The 25980-nt window shown below is 34.7% G+C and overlaps 1 protein-coding gene across 6 annotated transcripts in view; it reads right to left on the bottom strand.

The window, feature by feature from the left end:
* Nucleotides 1-25980, bottom strand: part of ERBIN (erbb2 interacting protein) — a 192161-nt gene that overhangs the window by 76244 nt on the left and 89937 nt on the right. For all 6 annotated transcript variants that reach the window (XM_043987553.1, XM_043987538.1, XM_043987530.1 and 3 more), the window contains exons 6-8: nucleotides 16150-16228; nucleotides 10268-10357; nucleotides 3251-3307 (exon numbers count right to left, since the gene is read on the bottom strand). In XM_043987553.1, coding sequence (XP_043843488.1) covers nucleotides 3251-3307; nucleotides 10268-10357; nucleotides 16150-16228 — 226 coding nt within the window. The remainder of the gene's footprint in view (nucleotides 1-3250; nucleotides 3308-10267; nucleotides 10358-16149; nucleotides 16229-25980) is intronic.

Genomic DNA, 25980 nt, shown 5'->3' on the forward strand with positions numbered 1-25980 from the left:
ATGAGGGTCAAGTGACTTGCCCAGGATCACACAGCTAGTAAGTGTCAAGTGTCTGAGGCCGGGTTTGAACTCAGGTCCTCCTGAATCCAGGGCCGGTGCTTTATCCACTGTGCCACCTAGCTGCCCCAGGAATGAAGATTTTACTTGACTACTTAACTGAGAGAGGAAAAAAGAGGAAAAAAATAACTGCATGAAATCAAGAAAGAAAAAGGAACTAGAAAGCAAAACTGCAAAACTAGGGAAAGAGGTAAAAAGTGGGAGAGGATGGATGCCTTGAGAGTAAGGGGAAAGATAGTAGAAATAGGGTTTCCTTAAAAGAGTTTAAGCCAAATTAAGTGAAGAGACACAGTAGTGTGTATACAAAGGTACGGGGATAAGAATATAAAGAATGAAATAATTCCAACTTGCTTGAAGGTTCCATTTCAATGAGGGAGACATATATATATATCATATACACACATACATATCATTTAAGAATAAAGCTATTTGAGAGGAGGGCAATAGGAGTTAGGAGAAGAGAGGGAAGAGTAGTTTCCTGTCACTTAGGAAGGGTTCAAGCAAAGGTTTTCAAAGAGAAGATGGATGGTCACTTAATGGCAATGCTGGAGTAGGGAGTGATTCTTTGGTTAATGGTTAGATTATATGACTTTTGATATACTCTGTAATTCTATGATTCGATTTTATCTGTGCAGCAGTACCATTCCTCCCATTTAATTTTTTGCTTCTGGCCTGTTGTAGGCCTGGAAATTAGACAGTTAACTTCCATGAAAAATTGTGTATATAAAATAAATGAGTGACTACTAAAATGAAGTTGATTACAAAAAGATACATAAGATCTAGGGCACAGAATGTATGATCCTAAGTTGCTTTGAAATCTTTTTTTTTTTTAATTTATTTTTGCACGGCAATAAGGGTTTTAAGTGACTTGCCCAGGGTCACACAGCTAGTAAGTGTCAAGTGTCTGAGGCCAAATTTGAACTCAGGTCCTCCTGAATCCAGGGCTGGTGCTTTATCCACTGTGCCACCTAGCAGCCCCCATTTGGAAATCTTTTTTGCTTCCCTCCAGATTCACATCTGTTATGGATGGAGCAGGTTTCTGGTAGCTGAACTCCAAATAATATTATATACATAATGTAATACGAATATTGATACTGAAGCATGAATATTTAAATTATATCACTAGAGATCACACAAAAAATTAACTAATATTCTTTGAAATACATTTTATTTCCTTAAATAATTTATTTTTCTACTTAAATGAAAAGTCAATCAAATATAACCTCAGATTTAACTGAATAATTTTTCAAGAAACCACACATCAAGTATCAAATTATCAAAGTATTACTTCATAAAAATAGAAAAATAATAACTAAATTCATCTAGAGGAAAAGAACAAGACTTTTAAAGAAAATAATGGCAAAAAAAAAGTAGGAAGGAAGGGGATCTAGCAGAGAACTAGATCACAAATATACCACAAACAGCAAGAAGCAAAACAATTTGTTACTGGTTTAAAAAACAGAGAGTTCAATCCACCTAAGAGATTAAGTACACAACTGCAGAAACAAACAAATCAAATAATAAACTCAAAGACCCCAGCTACTGGGTCAAAAATATAGTTTTTGACAAAAACTGCTAGGGAAAGTGGACCACATTTGGAAAGAAATTAGATTCAGAGTAATACCTCACACCCTATAAGAAAGATAATCTCTAAATGGATATATGACCTAGATGAGGGTCACACTATAAACAAATTGAAGGAACAGGGATAAATTTACCTTTTGGATGTATGGATAGGGGAAGAGTTCATGACCAAACAAATAATAGATAACAAACATAAAATGGAAAATTTTGATTACATAAAATTAACAATTTTTTGTATAAACAAATTCAATGCAACTAAGAGAACAGAAAAAAAGGAAAAAATCTTTTGTAGCAAATTTCTCTGAAACATGTCTCATTTTAAAGATATAAAGAACTGGTTCAAATTTATAAAAATAAAAAACATTTGCCAACTGATAAATGATCAAAGAATATGAAAGTCTAAAAGGAAAACACTATCAAAGCTATCTATAGCTATATCTATAGGTGTGTATCTATATTTATAGATATGTTTCACATCACTAATAATTGAAGAAATACATATTAAACAACTTTGTGGTTCTACCTACATCCATAAGATTGACAGTTGAGAAAAAAAAAAGAAAAATGAAAACTGTTGGGAGAGACTGAGGGAAAACAGGAATGAGAATGCACTCCTGGTAGAGCTGTGAATTGATCCAGCAATTCTGAAAAGCAATTTGAAACTATGCTCCTAAACTTTCTAATATATGCATACTTCTTGACCCAGAGATACAACTACTATGCTTATCCAAGATAAAGAGGGGAAAATTCTACGAAATCTTCTATAAAAATTATGTACAAAAATGTTAATAGTTGCTCTTTTTGTAATAGCAAATAAGGAGATGCTCACTGATTAGGAAATGATAGTACAAATTAAAAGAATGTGATGGAGGGGGCAGCTAAGTGGCACAGTGGATAAAGCACCAGCCCTGGATTCAGGAGAACCTGAGTTCAAATCCGACCTCAGACACTTGACACTTACTAGCTTGGAACCCTAGGCAAGTCACTTAACTTTCATTGCCCCGCCAAAAAAAAAAAAAAAAAGAATGAGATAGAATACTAATGTGCTGAAAGAAATGGAGAAACTATTTCAGAGAGACCTGCAAAGATTTGTATAAATTGATGCATTATGACATAAGTAGAAGGGAAAAAATTTATACTGTATTTATATAAATTTTTTATATAAAGAACAACTCTGAAAGACTTAGGAATTTTGACCAATGCAATGATTAATCATGATTCCAAAGAGTCAAAGATGAAGCCCAATACTCAGAAGGTGACAAATTTTGGGATATGACCAGTAAGAACTGTTTTGCCTGACAATGTTTGTTTGTACAAAGGTTCTGTTTTAATCTGCTTCACCAAGGGGTGAGGGGGTTGAGAAAAAGTTTTATGATTAAAAAAAAAGTTAATTAAAAAAAGAAATCACGGGGCAACTAGGTGGCGCAATAGATAGAGCACCGGCCCTGGAGTCAGGAGTACCTGGGTTCAAATCCAGCCTCAGACACTTAACACTTACTAGCTGTGTGACCCTGGGCAAGTCACTTAACCCCAATTGCCTCACTTAAAAAAAAAAGAAGAAGAAGAAGAAGAAGAAATCACATAAATTTAGTGGTATATTTTTACTTACTTTGGCAACATTTTTAACTGGTTTTCTCTAAGTTCCAAAATCTGAAGTTTTGTTAACCTGTTTAAAAACAGAAAGAGATATTAAAATAAAAATCTGGTTACTTTTTATAAAACAATGGCCAAACATAGTGACTAAATTAAGGTTGTACTATAATATAAATAGATTAAGCATTTATTATGTGTTCACTATGTGTCATACACCTGCTAATTAAAAAATTTTATTGTGTAACTATAATGAGGCAGATATATATACAATACACTGACAGAGAATGAAAAGATAATAGAACTGTATAACCCTTAAAAAAGGAACAAAAGAATACTTAATAGAATGAAGAATACTTCCAAGGAAATATAGAAGTGATTGTCTTTTTAAGGGCCTCCTTTTTTCACTATTCATTCCCGTTTAACCTTTTCTGTTTCTTTTCACTCCTTTGTTTGAACTTCAAAGTTTCTACACAGTTCTAGTTTTTTTCATCAGGAATGGTCGCAAGTTTGCTATCTCATTAAAGATTCCTTTTTTTTTTTTGTCTCCTGTAGCATTATACTCAATTTTGACAGGTTATTTATTTTGGGCCACTAAGTTCTCTGCTCCTTTCAAGTATTGGCTGCCAAACTGTGAATTATCCTGACTATGGCTCCTTGGTACTTGAATTCCCTTTTCTGGTTGTTTGCGGTATGTTTTCTAAACAGGATGCTCTGGATTTTAACTATGTTCCTGGAACTTTTCATTTGGAAGTTTCTTTCAGGAGGTGACTGTTGGGTTATATTTCCACAATCCTGCTGCTTCTTGAAATATGATGCCTAGGCTCTTTATTTTGGTCATGAATATAGTCCAACAATTCCTGATTTTTTTTCTCCTCAAATCTGTTTCTCCAGGTCATTTTTTTCTGCTATGAAATCTTTTATTTTCTTCTATTTCAGTCTTTTGACTTTAAATTTTTGTTGTTGTTGTTGCTTCATGAACTGATGATTTGGGCTTTGTGGTTAGAGACAAGTCCCCTCTTTAGGGATGAGACTACTGAACCAAACATATCCTTTGAAATCGCTTCAAACTCAGGATCTACTCAATTCTACTCTAATGAACAATAAGCAGAATATGGCATAAATTATCACACCTAGTCTCCCTGCAGGTTGGTTTGTCTTAAGAAGATGTTTGCTATTACAAATTCATTTATAAATAGAAGGAGGGGTTAAAAGAAAATAACTAGCATAAAAACAAAAGGTAACGATTACACCTAAAAATAAGCTGAGGAAGTCATTTCCAAATCAGTTGTCTTTGGTTGCTCAACTTATTAAACGGAAGGTCAAAATCAGTATCAAATTAGAATAATAAAAATGAGATAAATATAGGGTATGTGCAACTGAGGTAACTCCAAACTGAACTATTTAAATAACATGGACTAAGAATGGGAAATAAAAAAGAACAGACATTGATACATAATTTGTTTAAGAAATTTAACTTATATAAGACAATGGAAAAAATTAGGACAATTAAAGAAAATAGATAATGCCTTGGTCAACAAACATTTTTATGTCATTGCCAAGTAGAGAAACATATATTTAAATACTTTTGTAAAATGTTACAAAGAAGAATGACATAAGACTCTACATTGAAGTACTTAACAAAATAGCAAGGAACAGTGAAGGGAATAAGTAAGTGTATAGAAAGCTGGGCAATATATCCAAGAATAACAAATGAAAAACAAAAGACTATGTCAAGATTCACATAACTATATTCTGAGTCAATGACAGTAGAGTAAACCCATCTGAAGGAAAAGGAAGCTGAAATTGATTAAAGAATGTAGAGATTAAGAGAAATTCAAACAGAACCAAAACACAAAGAGTTCCACGTGGGAGAGCAAATTTTGAGGTTGCTGAGAAATCAATTAACTAACAATCATTTATTAAGCACCTATTAAGCAAAATATCTGAAAGACAGGATATCAAATACTTGGGGGAAAATCATGGAATTTATTAACAACAACAAAGGCAACTGAGAAAATATCTAACTCTTCCCCTTACACACAGATAAGCAAACTGAAAAGAAAGATGATTTGGGATTGGGGGGGAGGGGGCGGGTTACAGGAGACAGATGATGGACAAGTTTTGAGAGAAGTATCATTTAACCAAACAGTAAAGGAAGACACAAACTCTGAGAGGTGGAGAAGAGTTTAGGAAGTCATTACAGTCAATCAGTCGACATTTGAATGGGGGAAATAAAATGTAAATATCTAGATATATGCAAAATACACAGAGTAGATGGAAGATGATCTCAGAGAGGAAGGTACTAGTTGGGGGACTAGCAGAAACCTCCTGAAGGTGGGATTTGAGCTGAGTCTTAAGGAAACTAAGGAAACTACAAGTTGGCAGTGAGGCAGTAGAGCATTACAGGCATGGAGGGCAACCAGTACAAGGGAAGTGAAAGAGGAGATAGTGTGTTCTTTTTCAGGAACATGAAGCAAGATAATATAGATGTAATGCCATGGAAATAGAGGGGAGGCAAGAATAAAATACAGGAAGAGGCCAGGTAATAGCTTTAAATGCCAAAGAAAGACAGGAGTTTATATTTGATCTTGGAGTTAATAGGAAACCAAAAGTCTTAGTGAAGAGGGAGGGAATAACATGGTTAGATCCATGCTTTATAAAGAACACACTAGCAGCTATATGGAAGATGGATTAGAAAAGGGAGAGACCCGAGGCAAAGAGACAGATTTAAAAAGCAACTAAAAGATTATTATCCATGAGAGAAAGAACAAGGGCTTGAACTAGCATGGTGGCTGTGGTAAGCACAGGAAAGGGGTTATAGGTAAGTGATGTTGTATACATGATAAAATTTAACAAAAGACACTGAATGCAAGTCTGGGTCATTGTTACTTGACAGTAAGAGCAAAGTTACGAAGAAGATATGAGTTCTATTTTAGATATTGATTATAAGATGCCTATAGGATATTCAACTGAAGATGTATAAAAGGCAGTTGTTAATGCAGGGTGGAACTAAGGAAAAAATTATGAAGATGAATATAGACCTAGGAAACATCTGCAAAAAGATGAGAACAAAACCCACAGGAGCTAATATATAAAGTACAAAAACAGAAGGGGGACCAAAAAAGAAGACTGAGTGACACACACACCAAAAGTTAGCGGGAGTGACATGAAGAAACAACAAAAGATACTAGGAAGAAGTATCTGGAAAGAGTAGTGTCACGGAGAACTTCAAGCAGGGAGAATACAATGGATGAGCAAATTATCATGTGTCAAATGCTGAATAGAGGTCAAGAAGGATGAGAACTGAGGAAAAGCCATGAGATATAATAATTAAAAGCAGATTAGTAAATTTGGAGACAAGTTTCAGCTGAAAGATTCAGGCAGAACCCCAACTACAGAGTGTTTAAAAGAATGAGAGGAAGTGAAGATAAAGGGAAGCATCATTCTCAAGGAGTTCAGGCAAGAAGGAGGAATTGTTATGGGGTTAAGATTAAAATTTAAACTGGCCAGCTAAAATGAAGGACAGACACACCGTGAGAAGCCAGAGATAAGCCAAACAGGCATGGCTTCTGCCTGAGTGGCACCAAGGGGACAGGAAAAGCTCCAACAGCCCCTCACCAACTTCTCCCAACAAGGGACATTCCACCCTCCAGTGATCACCCCCATCTACCATCTATAAAAGCTTTTGCCTTTCTGTTGGATCTGAGAGAGTTGTCTCCCCTTGAGACTCCTCTCCAAATCTCCTTTCTCTAGCAATTAAATAAAAGATTATTTTCTTCTTCTTCTTCTTCTTCTTCTTCTTCTTCTTCTTCTTCTTCTTCTTCTTCTTCTTTTTTTTAGTGAGGCAATTGGGGTTAAGTGACTTGCCCAGGGTCACACAGCTAGTAAGTGTTAAGTGTCTGAGGCCGGATTTGAACCCAGGTACTCCTGACTCCAGGGCCGGTGCTCTATCCACTGTGCCACCTAGCTGCCCCAGATTATTTTCTTCTAATTGGATTTGTGTGTGAGAGGGTGTAATTCTTTAAAGAGGAATACCTAAGGACCCCCACCACAACCACCAATTTCCCCCAAGACAGTATGATCAAATAAGGGTTTCTTAAAGATAGGGTAGACAAGGAAATGTTTGCAGTGATCTGAGAATAAGAGAGAAAGTCATGAATATAGTGGGAGCAATATGTGGGAAAAGAGGGGAGAGGTTTGAATCAATGCTGCATGTAGAGAGGTAAGCCTTTGCAAGAAGAATGGTCTGAGACCAGAGCGAAAGGGGAAATAGTGGGGGAAGATGTCTGAGTAATAATGTAAGAAGATAAGAAAGAAGAAGGAGCCCTTAGCAAATAGCCTCAATTTTGTATGAGGAAATTTTGTATGAAGCAAAGTCCTCACCAGAGACGCTAAAGAGAGTGGTAATGTTGGAACCTCAAGAACAGAAATTTGCTGCAGTCCCTGTGGAGAGTGGGACAGTGATTCAGTTAAGGAGAAGTCAAATGAGTGCCTGGCTTTAGTGAAGGCCCATCTATGATTAGATAATTTGTAGTGGAGTCAATGAACATTTCATTTCTTCCAGGCTCATTAAAGGAGGAAGATGGTGGAAGAAATCCAGGGGTAGATGCTGGAAAACTGTGTTCAGTGATAAGACAAGAAAGTAAGGAATTCCAGAGTAAATGATAATGGAGAGCTCAACTGTCTGATAAAGAGTCCAGGAGAAGAAAAGGACAAGGGTAAAGACAATGTGGAAGTGATGGCCTAAGAAAGAACTATGGGCTGGAAGGAAATGAAGTCATGGGGCTGAGGAAGAACAAGGCTAATCATCATAGAAAGTATGCTAACCATCAAGGAACGAATTCAGACAGAATACCAGGGGTTGAAGAGAAGTCAAACATACAAAAATATTTATAGCTGCTCTTTTTGTGGTGTTAAGGAATTGGAAATTGAGGGGATGTCCATCAATTGGGGAATGGCTGAACAAGTTGTGGTATATGAATGTAATGGAATACTATTGTGCTGTAAGAAACGATGAACAGATGGATTTCAGAGAAACCTGGAAGGACTTATATGAACTGATGCTGAGTAAGATGAGCGGAACCAGGAGAACATTGTACTCAGTATCAACAACATTGTGTGTTGATCAACTTTGATAGACTTGACTCTTCTCAGCAATACAATGGTCCAAGATAGTTCCAAAGGACTCATGATGGAAAATGCTCTCCAAATCCAGAAAAAAAGAACTGTGGCATCTAGATGCAGATTGAACCATACTATTTCTACTTTTTTTGTTTTTCTTCTTTGAGGTTTTTCCCTTTCGCTCTGATTCTTCTTTCACAGCATGACTAATGCAGAAATAGGTTTAATGTGATTGTACAAATATAACCATATCGGGTTGCTTGCTGTCATGGGGAGGGGGGAGAAAGGAGAGGGAGGGAGAAAAATTCAAAACTAGAAATCTTATTAAAAAAACCAAATGTTGACAACTATCTCTACATGTAACTAGAAAATAATAAAATACTTTTATGATTAAAAAAAAAGATTTAACCTCATGGTGGATGGTAATACTGAGTCCACCAGAAGGCCTTCCTCATAAATGGTAGTTACCTAGGATTAAGCTGATTGAAGCAGGCAATTAAGTCTTCTCTGAACAAGACCTCATGGGCCAATGGAAGCAGTGGAGATGGTTCTATATCAAGTCCTGAGAAAGAGCCTAGCAAAACTAAGAGGTAAGATGTGCTTAAGATGTGGTAGTCCTGTGCAAATATATAGAAACAAGAGATGGTGTGTTAAGTTTAAGAAATATTAAATTGTCTAGTTTGGCTAACATGTAGAAATTATGAAAGGAAATAATAAAATAAGAATGTAGAGGTAAGTCACACTATGACATCCCTTAAATAAGAGGTAGAAGCATTTGCATTTTAATCTAAAAACAATGTGGAGACGCAAAATTTTTGATCAGAGAAGTGAATGAATACTCAAACTCCTACATTAAGAAGGAGAGAACATTTTCCACTAATAATCAATTTTTATTTTACATTCAGCTCTAAATTTGCTGGAGGCCCAAGCCAGGAGAGTGCTCGCACGCTCGCGCTCTCTCTCTCTCTCTCTCTCTCTCTCTCTCTCTCTCTCTCTCTCTCTCTCTCTCTCTCTCTCTCTCTTGGTTGTTGGGGGTTTTGGTAGTTTCATTTTGTCGTGGAAGGAGAAATAGAGTTTCTTGTCACTGAAGCAATACGGTTTAGTAGAGACCCCCTAGTTTCTAGTCCCAACTTGATTCCTGATTCAATAAGTAAACCTCACTGCCTCCTTGGGCCTCAGTTTCCTTATCTGAGAAATAAGAACAAGAGGATAAAATGAGAATAAATGGCAAATTGTAATGATTATAATGAAAAAGGAATCGATGAGGATCACCAACAATAGCTGTGTTAGAGTGACTGATGGGGAGGTGAACAATATGGAAAGAAATGATTAGAAAAACTATCTGCTAATTGAAAAAAACATTTGTGGGGAATCTGATAAAACCCTTTGGTGTAATTTAATTTACCATGGTTGTTGTTGTTTTAAATTCTGAATATTACCACAATCAGAAAAGCAAAATGACACAGTGGAAAAAACACTGAAATTGGAGTAGCAGACCTCTTCAAACAGGTCCTTCTGCCCACCTAAAAACTTTGTGGGCTTGGATAAGTTATTTCCACTCTATGGGCCTCAGTTCATCAATCTGTGAAAGGATAACGTAATTGGATCTTACAATCTATGAAGTCCCTTTCCAACTCTAAAATCCCACAATCTTACTATTCAGAGTATATAGGATAGCAGTATACATATTGAAAATAACTACTTTGCTGGGGTTTTTCCCCATTAAAATTTACTTAGGAAAATGGAAAAGAGAATAACAGTACAGTCATATGAAAGGGAAAAACTGTCAAAAATATAACTGGAAAAATTACTTTAATTTTAACAAATGAAAAACTTTGAAAAGTTAAAAGAATTAACAAAGGTACTCATGTTATTATACATACTTGAAAAAATAAAATGAGTAACAACTTACCTGCCAAAATTGGCTGGCAAGAACTCAAGGAAAGCATCATTCAGATACAGCTGAGTTAGGTTTAACAGTTGAGAAAATCCATCAGGAAGTCTATACGAAAAACAATAGCTTCAATTTAATTCATGTACATTATTTTAATGTTGGGGAAAGTATTAAAGTCATCAAGATTTTTAAAGAACACACAATACTAGTATGCATCTCTTTAATTCTTCTATCTGTGGTTCTCTAGTTGAGGATTCCTTTTTGTTGTAACAATAATAACAACAACAATAATAATAAAAATATATACATACACATACGCACATTGGGGGTAGGGGGGGAATGAGGGTTAAGTGACTTGCCCAGGGTCACACAGCTAGTAAGTGTCAAGTGTCTGAGGCCAGATTTGAACTAAGGTCCTCCTGAATCTAGGACCGGTGCTTTATCCACTATGCTACCTAGCTGCCCCCCTCCCCCCCTCACATTTTTAAATGTTTGAAAGTTTACAACAAACTTTCTCGTTGGTCTTTATAACACTAAAAATTATACCAAGTAGACATCTGTGGCAATTCAGGACAAACTTAAAGACAAATCTCACAAATAATCTCCAAACTTTTTACTTATTCAAGGATCAATGACTTACTTCAATGGTACAGGTAACTCCTTCTACCAGTGCAGATCAGAATAATTCTATAATTTGACAGTTGGTTAAACAAATAAAACAAAAAACAAAAAACACCCCACCTATGTAGGTAGGGAAAATACAGTTTAGCTGAAAATTTGTGTGGCATGGCAGAAAAGCGATCCTTTCCTAAGTAAGGAAGACCTGCATTCAAAGTCCTCCAACTGACACATACTAGCAATACACCAGCTAGTAATTTTTGTAATCTTTCAGTATCCCTTCAGCTACTAATTAAGCAATATCCAACTGACACATACTAGCAATACATCAGCTAGTAATTTTTTGTAATCTTTCAGTATCCCTTCAGCTACCAATTAAGCAATATGCATTTATATTAAGCCCCTATCCTATTCTAGGAGCTGGAGATATACTAGATGCCAGAGATACAAATGAAAAGAACCCTACTTACAAGAAGCTTATAATTTGGTGAAAGGAGTGGGAAGATAAATACACACAAAATTTGTAGACAAGAAATACAAGGTGGGTTAGAACAGTTTCAGGGAGAAGGAATGGGTTCACATGCAGGAAGAGAGGTATGTGATAAGGTGGAGGTGGGGAGGGAGAACCTTCCAAACAGAGGGAAACAGGAAATGAAATTCTATGTGAAAGGAAAAGAGATAAGGCCAATGTGGCTGGATCATGGAGTACAGAAAGGAAAATAGTGTACATTGAAATTGGAAAGATATAATAAGTTAAGCCATGTTGTGAATGACATTAAAAGTCAAGAAAGAGTTTTTCTTTTTCAAGAAATAATTAAAAATAATAAGAAGCCACTGGAGAGTGTTAAATAGGAGAATAATGTGGTTAAGATCTGCTCTTAAGGAAAACAACTTTAGGAGAAGTATGGAATAAATATTGAAATGCAAACAAAGACTTGAAGCAGAGAAACCAACATAGAAGCCACTGCAGTAATCTAGGCATGAGGTGATGATGAGGACCTGAACTAAGACAGAGGCTATGTGAATAGAAAAGAGGTGGATGAAAGAGGTGTTTGTAGAAAGAAAGATAGCAAAATCTGGGAAATGATTAGATGTGCAGGCTAAGTGGAAGAGGAATCAAAGAGAAAGCTAAAGTTGAAAACTTTGGGGACTGGAAGGATGGTAGTGCCCTCAGTGGAAAAAGGAAATTTTGGAAGAGTGGTACATTTTTGGAGGAAGGGATTTTGTTTTGGACATGTTGACTTTGAGATGTCTCTGAGACATCCGCTTTGAAATAGATAGTAGGTAGTTGGTGACGCAGGACTAAAGATCAAGGGAGAGACTGGGGCTGGATACATAGATCATTTATTTGATCTTTAGTTGTCTGTAGAAGATCATTAAACCATAAAAAACTATAAGGTAACCAAGAGAGTATGCTAAGGGACAGAAGAGAAGAGGGCCCAGGAGTATTAAGTAATACCCATAAGCCAGCAAAGGATACTAAGCAGGGAGGACAAAAACCAGGAGAGAGTAGTGTCATGAAAACTGAGAACAAAGAGAGTATCTAGAAGAAGATGATCAATAGTGTTGAACAGGGCAAAACAGAATGAGGATAGAGAAAAGATAACTAGATTTGGTAATTAAGAGATCACTGATAACCTTAGAGAAAACAATTTCAGTTGGGTAATAGGTCAGAGTCAGAGAAAAAAAGAGGAGGTAGAAGCAATGAGTACAGGTATTTTTGAAAAGTTTAAAAAAGAAAGGAAGAAAGATATATAATGATAACTTAAGATGATAGGGCCTAAGGATAAAATTTGGGAATACATGAAGGCAGTTGGGAAAGAATCAGTAGATGGAAGGTTGAAAATTAAGGGTAGATGGAGTATGTAGAGAGAATGGCTTCAGAGGAAATCAACTGGAGAAGACAGGATAGGTATAAATTGCCCAGGTGTATGGGTAGAGGAAGTTTACTCAGAACTCTTCACACTTGATGTTACCACATGTTTGGATTATTCCCTAATTCCTTCCCCAAAGTGTTGCCATTTTGTAAGGGGTATCAGTTATAACAATATACCTAATATGGTTCCCCACACATAGTGTAATTGCTTTATAAATGATGAGATGAATGGAATTGTATTTAATTGAAATACTGAAGATCTTGACCCACTGGATCCCTTTACCTCTCATTTCCCCCTTTTATCACTTTCTCTGGTCTCCCACCACAGGATGGGAATACATTGCCTCAACCCTCCAAATGATATAAAAGAGTAGCAGAACTGGTACTGTTTCTCTATAAATATAGAGGTTTCTGTCTTCAGAATTGTTTTCACTTAAAAGTTCTTCTATTACTCCTTCTGTATTAGAAAATGGAGAAAATGACTTTTTTGTCACCCAATATAACCTATAAAGTGTCAGTAAAAATGTGAAAGCAATGGGGAAAGCTAGGTTGCACAGTGGACAAAGTACTGGCCCTGGATTCAGGAGGACCTGAGTTCAAATGCGGCCTCAGACACTTGACCACACACTAGTGTGTGGCCCTGGGCAAGTCATTTAACCCTCATTGCCTTGCCAAAAAAAAAAAAAAAAAAAAGTGAAAGCAAGACAAAGCTCATTTACTCTAATGAGTTTTAATAATCAAATCATCAAAATTGAGTAGAAACCCCTCCAATCCCCCATTTAAAACATTTTATCAAAACTTAACATCACCTGTGTAATTGTTGTGGCTCATTTACTATATAGTCAGAAATATTATATTTATAAATTTATGTCTGTGTATATACAGAGGGATATTTGTATGTGCATAAACAAGCCTTTATTAAATGATTATTATGTGCCAGATATCATACTAGGGAAGAGGAGATACAAACACAGACATGAAATTGACCCTTGCCTTCAAGAAGCTTTTACATTCTATAGGAGTAGACAGAATGTACATAAAAGTAGTCAATATAACAAAGGTAGCAGTAGCATTTGCAGGAGATCAGAGAAAGCTTCATATAGAGGTGTCACTTGATTCAGTTTTGAAGGAAACATGGGTTTTGAAAAGACAGAGATTAGTTGGGACTGAATTCTAGGCATGGAGAATAGCCTGGCCTGTCCAGCACTTGAAAATCATAGTAGCTATGTGGAGGATTGTTTGAGTGGGCATAGACTTAAGATATTGTAGAAAATTAAATATAATTTTTATTTGCCTGTCTCCTAAAAACAATAATAAACAGATCAGAGAAATTAATTTTATAATATCCCCTACAATGTGTTCCATACCTGTCCTCCTACCAATGTGAAATATATATGCAAAACAACTGTAATAAAAATTAGTTAAGTATACAAAGTAGAGATTCATGCAAAGTGCTATGAGAAATTTGAGGAGGAACAGGTCACAGTTGAAGTTGAGAATACATCAGGATGGCTTCATAGAAGAAAATAATACCTAGGTTGTGCCTTAAAGGAAGGGAAGTATTTCAAAAGGCAGGAACGGAAATCATCCTTTCCAGGTTGGGGAAGAATATGAGCAAAGGCACCAACATTTCACATGGCAAGAGAACAAAGGAAGATAAGTTGTCTAGTTTGGCTAGAATGTAGAGGCATGAATAGTAAGAGTAAAAAAAAAAAATGCTTGACAGTTATACTGGAGCCAAACCATTGAGTGTTTTGAATGTAAGACAATGGAATTTGGAATCTTCTCATAGGCAACGGGGAAGCATGAAATAGTATTTGAACAGGGGAATGATGTGATTAGTCACAGCATTAGAATGCTTATGAAGAGTGAGTGACAAGAGATAGAGGATCCAACAATGAAAATTGTGAAGTTAGGAGGATGGGGAAGCTTTGAGGGCACTGAAAGCTTCCCCACCCTCCTAACTTCACAAAAAATAAACTCGGTTTTAGACACAGTGAAACTTGTGTATTAAAGGGATAGACATATAGACTAACAGAAGGAGAATGATGAATGGAGGAAGGAAGGACAAGACTTAGAACTTGAGAGTTAACTTTAAGGACATAAAAAATTGTCACATAGAAGAGGAATCAATCAGCCATGTTCTGCTTAGCCCCAAAAGACAGAACTGGGAGCAATGGATAGAAGTTGCAGAGAAGCCAGTTTAACTAATTTAGTTAGGAAAAATTTCCTAACACTTAGCACTATCCAAAAGTGAAATGGAAGCCTCAGGACATCTTCAACCTATGGCTCAGGGATGTTGTAAAAATATGCTTTAGATGGGGCAGCTGAAGACCTGAGTTCAAATCCGGCCTCAGACACTTGACACTTACTAGCTGTGTGACCCTGGACAAATCACTTAACCCCAATTGCCTCACAGGGGGAAAAATATGCTTTAGGGGAGATATATTTGATAATACAAATTCAACTGATTTGACGCTATTGTTTTAGTGCTACACAAAATCAGTTAAAGGTTACAGTTGCTGCCCTCTGGAGTTCTTGCAATACTAAAACTCTGCTCTGTGATCCCACAGAAACTGATGTTGCTGGCAATTACAAGCCATGAGCTTCCTATTACTAGGTGATTTTTGTTGATAAGAGCCTTTCTTGAGGAGGATCTATCCAATGAGCTCAAAGTCTTCTTTAATGATCTGGGGGAATAACAGCACAAGATACAAAGTATCTATTATCCCTTGTTCTTGTAACTTGACTAGTCTACTTCCTTTTCTGGTCATATGTGCTCTTTTATGCCACCTACTATGCATTAGTCATAACTGGTAATATGCTACCAGCTTGTTATACCTACCACACATCTTCTATTTACTGTCCTTTGGGTCATCTGCAATTATAAAAATATTCAAAGATACTGAAGCTTCATTACTTGTAGCATTATAATAACCTCAGGAGAATACAACAGTTGATAAGATGCTTAGATGCCAGAGTGGCTTAAGGTCATCAAACAGTCTGGTGCTTTAAAACCTTAAAAGCTTCAAATGCAAATCAGTGCTGTAAGATTTCTCCTCCTTATCCTCACAGACTGAATCAAATGGCTAACTATGTAAAATATTATAAAAATGTTAAGTATGGTTATAGCGATTTTTTTATTCTTATGATTTTGACCGATTTTTATAGACTGGCAAAAACTAAGAGATGCTTTGTGTCTAGATGCTTTGTGTGTTCAGCAACTTATGGGTCAATTTGTAAGAAAAATGAAAAGCATTTAAATGAGAAGTAATCAATTTGTAAGATTTTTAAAATAAAATAATTTCATCAAAAAAATCAAGCTATAACATATTTGCTCTTTAAAATTTATTTTGGAATTAATTTATCATACTAAAAAAATACATTTTTAAAAAAGAAAACTTACTTTGAAATGGGATTTACGCTGGCCTCAACAATCGTCAGAACCTTACAGTTCTTTATATTTTCTGGAAACTCCTGAATTCCTAGAAAATGAACCAAAAAAAAAAAACACAACCTAAATTTACATGGATAATCATACCCCTCACCCACTGCTAGGAATAAAATCTGAAAGTGTTATCAAGAACAAAAAAAGCTACCTGCACAAATATTTCATTAATATTTTCAATATTATATGTAATTTTTTAAAAAGCAAGCAACCAAATGTCCAATAAAGAGGAAGGAGTTAAACAAATTTTGGTAAAGACTCTAAGTTGCAGAGGAGCTGAAGTTTTATCTGCTTTGGTAGAAAAAATTCTCTGAGAGGAAGTTTGTTATTACCAACGAAATCCCAAGTCCAGTACTTATGAAAAGAACCCTGTTAGGGACACGTAAAACTGCTATCATCCTAATATTTATATGGCGTTTGAAGATTTACATTGTGCTTTATTTAAATCTATTATCTCATTTAATTCTCGAAGTAACTTTGCACAGTAGTGGTTTCCAGCATCGTAGACAAGGAGAAAAAGTCACTGAGCAAAGGCACAATGATGGGAGATAGGGTAGAACAGGTGAGGAATAAAAGCAAATAGCCCCGTCCGACTTAACCAATGAGTGTATGACAATTGGAAAGGCAGGTTAGGGTCAGGTTGTGATGAGCTTTAAAAGCAAAGCCATCATTCATATTTTATCTTAAAGGAAACAGGGATTTGAAAAAGGCAGTGGCCTGGACAGTCCAGCTCTTGAAAATCATTTTAGCAACTATGTTGAGGATGGTTTGAGTGGGTATAGAGGAAAATTAAGAGGCCAACTGAAATTGTCCACATAGGAAGCATGATGAAGCATGTCATCCACCTCTTGACAAAAAGATTACAGATTCTAGTTGAAAAAAAAAACCCACATACATTTAAAGGTATGATAAACATATTTTAGAAATAATGTATATGATAAACATATTTATAGATATCACCATGAGGTGGATGGATTCCATTTCACTACACTCATTTATTATAAGTATTTGCTTTTCCTTATCCCTACTTTTAGTTCAGGGATGGAGGTTGAAGGAGAAGAGGGAAATAGCGAAAGTGATTAAAAAGAGAAAGCCTTTGAAACATTTTTTAAAACAGACATAAGGGGACGTGAATTTTGTTCAAGGGAGAACTGTGAATGACTTAACTAGTCTCAGCAATACAATGATCCAAGACAATCCCAAAGGACTAATTAAGAAGCATACTATCCACCTCCAAAGAAAGAACTGATATTGATTGAACAAACCAAAGCATGCTATTTTTTAACTTTCTTTCATTTTTTTCTTTTATTCAAGTTCTTATACCAAATGACTAACATGGTCATTTTTTACATAATTGTACACATATAACCTATATCTGATTGCTTACTGCCTTGGGGGTGGGGGTGGGGGAGAAGGGATAAAATTTGGAATTCAAAACTTTAAATAAAAATGTTTATTATTTTTAAAAAGGGAACAGAAAGAAACAGAAATACAAATCAAAATTTAAAGTAATGTATGGAATTATTATATACATTTTTTTAAAAGCAAGTAGTATGAAATACTGAGATACACAGTTTCGCATAGAATCCTATTTTTGCAGCCTGCTATGCATGTGGAATTTTTTTTTAATTTAAGTTTAGAATTTTAAAAATGTATATATTAATAGAGGGCCAGAGATGTGTGTGCCCAAGTGGAAGCTACCCAGAATAGACAGGAATTTTTTTCCCTACATGAACTAGAAGCAAACAAAACTATGTATGTAAGGATGGTTTAGTGGGGAAGAACTGTTTGCATGGTATGTTCTTACTATATGATCTCTCATTCTTAGAAGCTTCCATTTATATAGTTTAAGACACTATCTCAGGTTGAGGCAGGTTACACAAGTATAGTCATTTACGATTTGAAGATAAAGAAAGGAAGTGAAGTTATTGTTTGCTTTAAACTAAAAAGCTAGTCAAGTGTCAGAGAAAAGACTCAAAATCTGAATTCAAATCCGGCCTCAGACACTTGACACTTACTAGCTGTGTGACCCTAGGCAAGTTACTTAACTCTCATTGCCCCACAAAAACAAACAAACAAAAAAGACTCAAAATAAAGTTTCCTAATACAAGGTCCAATTATCTTAAAAGCATGAAAACTTTTGGTCAAAGTCAGAGTAGGATGGTCTATTCTACATCCTACTCTGAACACGTGTGTGGGTACACACAAAAAGATCTGTCGGTCTAAAACATAAGAATTTATTGCTAAAATGAGAGGTTATCTGTATTTCTAAGGTCCCTTTCAAGCTGAATAGCTCAAATGGGATAGTTGACTATGCATCTTATTCACTTTAGAGATAACTCTTATATGCATGATGAGGAACTATTCATAAGTTTATAAGAAAATTTATTTTAAAAGTTGTCATTCCCAAAAAGACAAATGAGCAAAGACTATCAACAGGTAGTTCTCAAAGGAAGAAAGAAATTCAAATAATCAATAACCACGGAAATGATCTAAACAATTAATAAGTATAGAAATGCAAATTAAAAGGTCCCACTTCAATGACCAGATTGGCAAAGATGACAAGAAAGGAAAATGACAGTTTCTGAAGGGGCTGAGGAAAGAACAGGTACACAACTGCATTGTTGGAGGACCTGGGAACTAGTCCAGCTTGTTAGAAAGTAATTTGGGGGAAAAAAAGAAAGTAATTTGGAACTATAGCAAACAAGTCACTAAAGTGTGTTACTAAAAACAATATTAGGCCTACATGCTCAAAGAGACCAAAGAAAGAGTAAAAGGATACATGGGTAACAAAAATATTTGTAATCATTCTCTTTTGTAGTTGCAAAGAAATTGGGAACTAAAGGGTGATGATTAACTCAATAATGAACAAATTGTGGTCTGTGAATGTAATGGAATATTATTTCATTGTAAGAAATTATGAAAGTTTCAAAGAAAGCTGGGAAGACTTTTTGAACTGATGAAAAGTAAAATGAGTTAATCCAAAAAAAAATTTACACAGTATCAACAATACTGTCAAGAAAAAACAACTAAGAAGAATTTAAGAACTCTAATCAATGCAAAGACTGAACACTATTCCAGAGAAAAGATGATGAAATTCACATCACCATTATCCCCCTTGTCTTCACCCTCCAACAGAGCGAAGAACTTATAGTATAGAATCAGACATACAATTTCAGAATGGCCAAAATGTGGGTTATTATTATTTTGTTATACAACATTATTGGGTTTTTAAAAACCTATAGTTGGGGCAGCTAGGTGGCGCAGTGGATAGAGCACTGGCCCTGGATTTAGGAGTACCTGAGTTCAAATCCAGCCTCAGACACTTAACACTTACTAGCTGTGTGACCCTGGGCAAGTCACAACCCCAAGTGCCTCACTAAAAACAAAACAAAACAAACAAAAAAACCCCTATAGTTGTTTTGATTTTTCTAGTAATATTTTCCCTTTTTTTCTAGGGTAATTTATTATGTTTCTTGTGTAATAAGAGAAAGAAATTAAAGGTGGAAAGAAAGGTAAAGAGTAGATAAACTATCTCTATTTGCTATCAGAATCATGGTTTACTTAGAAAATCTTAGAGAATCAGAAAAGATAACAATTGAAACAAATAAAAGCTTCAGCAAAATCACAGACTATAAAAGAAACCCTCAAAAAATCAACAGCATTTCTATATAATAATAACAAAATCCAAAAGGCAGTCAGATAGAGGGAAATTATCATTAAAATAATAACTGTAAAATGCATAAAATTGGGGATAAATTTAATAAAAATTTTATCTTTCCAGTTCCGAATTTTCTCCGTATACCAAGTAACTCAAGGTTACCCCACCTTGAGAAAGTAAGAAAAATGAAACTCATTATAAATAGATATGATCATGCAAAACAAATTCCTGGTTTAGTCAGAATTGAGGAGGGAAGCAGAATGGAGAGGAAGGGGGAGGAAAAGGGGAGAGAAGAGGAGAAGGAAAGAAGGGAAAATGGAGAGGAAGAAGAGGGAAAGGGAAGAGAGGAAAGAGGAAGAAAAGATGGGAGGAGAAGAGGAGAGGGAGGAAAAAGAAGGGGAATAGGGAAGTAGATATGGGGAAGGGAGGAGGAAAAAAGGAAGTAAAGGAGAGGGGAAGGAAGTAGAGAAGAGGAAAGCGAAGAAGGGGAAAAGAAGAGAAAGGGCAGGAGGAAGGAAGAAGGGACTACACCCTGAGTACATTAACTTTCTGTTTTAGTTTCTCCTTCATTCTGGAAGGGGACCAGGACATCAGGGAGACGATGTCATGACTCTCTACATGCAGTTTGTATAGCATGTTTCATCACAAGTCCTTTGGATTTATGGTTGGTCATTATGTTGATCAGAATTTCTAAGTCTTTAAAAGTTGATTATCTATAATGTTATACCAATAAATTTATCAAAGGAATACTTTATAGAATTTAATTAAATAGATTTATTTCTCTAAAATTCATGTGTAGGGGCAGCTAAGTGGCGCAGTAGATAAAGCACCGGCCCTGGATTCAGGAGGACCTGAGTTCAAATCCAGCTTCAGATACCTGACACTTACTAGCTGTGTGACCATGGGCAAGTCACTTAACCCTCATTACCCCCCACCCCCCAAAAATAAAATAAAATAAAATAAAATTCATATGTAGAAACAAAATATCTGGAATATAAGACAAATAATGAAAAATGGATGAAGGAGAACAGGCACTTCAAGACTTCAAACTATAAAAATTTTATTTTATAAAATAGTCACCAAAACTATTTGGTATTGGTTAAAAAATAGTTTAGACCAATGGAGAAAGTAGAAAACTGACAATCAAAAACAATGTGAATCAATAACATTCAATTTGACAGAAAAATACAAATTACTTAAGAATTTCCTACTGATAAAAATTGCAAGGAAAACAGTAAAACAGTCTGAAAGTGCCTGGCTTAGGAAACAACAGCTTATGTACATTCCACGATATATTAAAAATGGATGCATGACCTTAATATTAAATCACACTGTTAAAAAATTAAAAGAGAAACAAATCATACATTTTTCACAATTAGGGATAGGAGATAAACTCTTAACTAAACAAGGGATAGAGGCAATTACAAAAGATAAAATAGACAATTTGATGAAACTGAAAGGCTTCTGCACAAACAAAATTAGTCTATCTAGCATAAAGGAAGCAGTCATATGGGGGGAAAATCTTTTTATAAAATTTCCCTGAAAAAGATTGGGTATCTAAATATAACTAACATATATATAAATAACTAACATATATACAAGGTATTACAAAAGTTTTCAGGACCATTTTAAGCTTTAATAGTGGAAAAATATCCAAGACCAGTATAAGGCCAAATGCCATCCCCCAACAGATAAGTGGTCAAAGGATATGCACAAACCATTCTCCAAAAAAAATTGTAAACTATTAAAAACAGTATAGGGGCAGCTAGGTGGCACAGTGGATAGAGCACTGGCCCTGGAGTCAGGAGTACCTGAGTTCAAATCCGGCCTCAGACACTTGACACTTACTAGCTGTGTGACCCTGGGCAAGTCACTTAACCCCAATTGCCTCACTTTAAAAAAAAAACAGTATGAATACTCAAAATCACTAATAATAAAAGAAAATCAAAACAAATGTGAAATTTTGTCATACCCAGAAAATTGGCAAAGATGACAAAAGATAGTCCATGTTGGAGGGGTTTATTAGAAGACACTTATGATTGTTGGTGGAGCTGAGAATCAGCATAATCCATTTGGAAAGCAATTTTGAATTATGCATATAAATCAACTAAAATAAAATGCACATAACCTGTGACCCCAAAAGTCCATGACTAAAGAAGGCCGCTAATAAGAACAAAGTCCCAATATACACCAAAATATTCATAACACTTTTTTTGTAGGAGCAAAGAACTGGAGAATCCCTAAATGAATTGTGGTATGTGAAAGTAATAGAATATTGCTATTTGTAACCGATGAATACAGAAGTATGAAAAGATTTGTATGATCCAATACAGAATAAAATGAGCAAAGAAAAGAAAACATGTATAATTATGACAACAATGTGAGTGGAAAGAACAACCAAGAAAACAAGCAAAAGGAAATATCTCAAAATTCAAAGAATGAACAAGACCCCAACAAAGAAATGAGAGGGCATTCTCACCTGTTTCTTTGTAGACATATGTGTAGCATATTGCATACAATCAAACACTTTCAATATATTGATTAGTTTTGCCATTCTCCCTTTTCATTAAAATATATATATATATATAGTATTGCTACATAATGTGACTCTCTGGGGAAATAGGCAGTGAGAGGAATTCTAGTGATATAAAAAAACAAAATATGCAAATATAAATTGATTTTTTAAATAGTTTACAATTATTTAAGGATCATTTCTTCATATCCTTTGACTACTTATCTAAAGGGGAACAGCCCATGGTCTTATAAATTTAATGATTTTCTACCTTATTTAGGATATCAGATTTACAACATAGATTTTAAAGATTTTTCCACCAACTAAGATTTTTTTCCATTGTTACCTGAATTTTGCTCCTGCAAAATATTTTTTTAAGTTCATGAAATAAAGCTTTTCATTTAACTTTCATAACCTCTGTCCCCTGTGTGGTCAAGAACTGTTCTGCTAGCCACTAACTGAGAAAGCTACCTTTATCTCTTTTGTTCTAATTTTTTTTAAATGAAGTAACCTTTTTACATTTAGGCTTATATTTTAGGATCTTATTAGAGCATGTGATAAAACATACTTGTCTAATCCTACTTTTTTTAAGTGAAATTGTTTTTGTTTTCTAAACTTAGTCATTTTCTTTAAAAAAAATTTAAAAAGGTTACTGATGTCTTTTGCCTTTATATCAGCCATTTCAATTGATCCTTACAAATTGAACCTCCCTTTGTGATAAAGAAAAACTATCAGGCAAAAATATCAGACAGATTAACTTAATCTGACAACATATACAATATACTGCACTTCATTCTTTGTATTTATAACCCCTGTGCCTGGCACATAGTAGATTGATTGGCATTCTCTTCTACAAAATATCTGATTGTGAAGATGGAGATAAGCTTCATCATCTGTCTTTCAGGACCTTGACCAGTTTCCCATTTAGCTGAGTTTGGCTTCTTTTAGTAAGTTTTTCATTCAAATTTTTGTAGTCATATCACATATTATAGTCTCTTGCTTTTGCTGTTCATTTTACTCTGCCTCAGCTCAGAAAAATCTTCCCATGTTTCTTAATTCCTAATATTTATCAATTTTTACCAATTATATTTATATTGCATTACATTTATATACCACAGTTTTTTTCATCCATTTCCCAAACAATGGGCAAAACTTTGTTTCTAGTTTTTTGCTCCTACAGAGAGTGCTGCTATATGCATTTTGGGGGTATATATTGGAATTTTGTTTCTTATCTTTGCCTTCTAAGGGAATATGCCTTGTAACAGGACTGCCCATTAACTTATAATTTAAAACTTTTGGTTTTCCTGAAACCAAATAGTAAGTTTTTTAAAAAAATGTAATGAGCTTAAAATCTCACCTATATGCAATTTCTCTCCAAATTGGCCAAAATTCCAAACAAACTAAAAAAGAAACTTCAATTCATGTAATATTGAAAAATAATTATATCTAGACAAATATTAGGCTGTTTAAAAGCATGTTAGACTACATTTATCTTTCTCATATATGAAAGAGATATGAGACAAATGTTTACATTGGTAATGAAGAATGACAAGTCTATACATTAGTTATGTTATGGGTTGGCCTGATTTGGGCAGGAATGCATTAGAGGTATGAGGGTCAGGGAAGCGATGTGGTTATCTGGGACTAATGAAAGTGTTAAAGACTGTGTCAGAGAAAATGAAAGGAAAAAAAATTTATTTTCTTTCTTTCTGATTACATGTAAAGATAGTTTTCAACATTAATTTTTGTAAGATTTTGAGTTCCAAATTTTTATTCCTCCCTTCCCTCCCCACAAGGTAACTTTTTTGAGCATACTGTTTCCTTAGAGGAACATTTTCTCCTCACTTCTTATTTGAAACCCTTTTTTTCTCCTTTAGGAGAAATAAGAGAAATAGTCACACACGTATACAAGCAATGTCCACGGTTAGAGTTCATGAAATGTCCTCTTTATATCTGTTTCATATGCTTTATGTGTTATATGTGGCCTACATGTTTGTTATGCGATGTGATTTTGTTATACTTCAATGACTTCTTCCTATTTTGTGTTTTCTGATTCAAGCTAGAACCAAAGAGAGAAGTTGGAGCAGGAGAACCTATGGACACAATACCTGTTACCTCTTAATAAATTAACAAAGTGCTTACATTAATAGGAAATTAAAATTATGGACATAGGAAAAACAGAAATTGTTATACGGAGAGTGAAATGAATGATACCATAGATTTTAATCATCTGTGTAAAGTCTTTATGAAAATATTTTTTATAAAATAAAAAGTCAATTCTCTTACATATTATCGTTCACTAATTCTCAGCTACTAAGATTTATGTTAATTTTGAAGCAAAGTTTCTTGGAAGCTACATATCACTCTATCAGCTTTCAGTCTCTATTTTTTAAAAAAAGTATTAAATTTCACCAGCACCTAGCTATTACTGTTGACAAGAATTAGACAGTATTCATCATTAAAACATTTTTCTGTTATCAATTTAAAGCAAGCACAAATGTATTATTTTAGTAAAATCAATAGGCCTGTCATGTCATTTGATAATACTGAATCTATTTGAGGGAAAGATTATTATTATTATTATTGCACAATTTGTTGAGGTTTTAATTAATTCATTTTTTGCCCATAACTTTTCACATTTTATTATTTCCAAGTATTTGTATATAGATATAGAGTATAATCTACTCATATCCCTACTAAGCTTTACAAATGCTATGTTGTAACCAGTTGATTTACACCCAAAGATGTATGGTGAATACCTAGCCATACAGTGAGAAAATTCTGAGATAAAGCTTGACCTCTGAGACACATTCAATGTGTGAATCTGAGAAAGTCCCTAAACTTCTCAAGGTACCAGGCAAGTTTTTTAAGATAGTAGTTCATAACTGGGTGTGGGTATGCACGTGTGTGTGTGTGTGTGTGTGTGTGTGTGTGTGTGTGTGAGTGATGGGTCCTTCTGATAATCTAGTGAAATCTGTGGAACTTGTTTCCCAAATAATTTGTTTTCTGAATTCATAACTGAAAGAAATACTAAGTTTCAGTTAGAAGTTAGTGAAAAGCCAGGATGTAATATTTTCCCCAACCAAGTTCATTGACTTGTTGAAATCTTTCTATAAATTCCTTATGGGCCATATTGGTAAATGTTCTCCAGTTTAAAAGTTAACTACTCTTGATCAAGAAAAACAAATACCAAATTGTTCATCATGGACCCCAGGTTTCCAATGGCATATATATAAATATGAAGTTTTGTTGCTCATTGTATTTCAACCTCAAAAATATTAAATTTGACAATATATTAAAAATGAGTAATACATGCCATCAACTTTTCAAAATAAATGTTCTTAAATTTTGCTACAAAATACTTTAAAGTCCCCTTTAATCTCAGGAGTAGTCCATAACTCAGACTCCCTGGACAAATATTTATGTCAAATATACTTCAAGGCCAAAAATATTCCACAGTCAAATTTGGGGACTACTTGTGTGATTTTCTTCATGTGATTTTTCTCTAGTTATCTATAAAAAAGTAAAGGTTACCAAACTCTGCTCTTTATGATCTTGTCTTTATTAGTCTTCCTTCTAATAAATTAGTCAGTCTTATTAAAATTTTATGGCAAAT

This window comes from Dromiciops gliroides, chromosome 1 (assembly GCF_019393635.1).
Source record: "Dromiciops gliroides isolate mDroGli1 chromosome 1, mDroGli1.pri, whole genome shotgun sequence".
Lineage (NCBI taxonomy): Eukaryota > Metazoa > Chordata > Mammalia > Microbiotheria > Microbiotheriidae > Dromiciops > Dromiciops gliroides.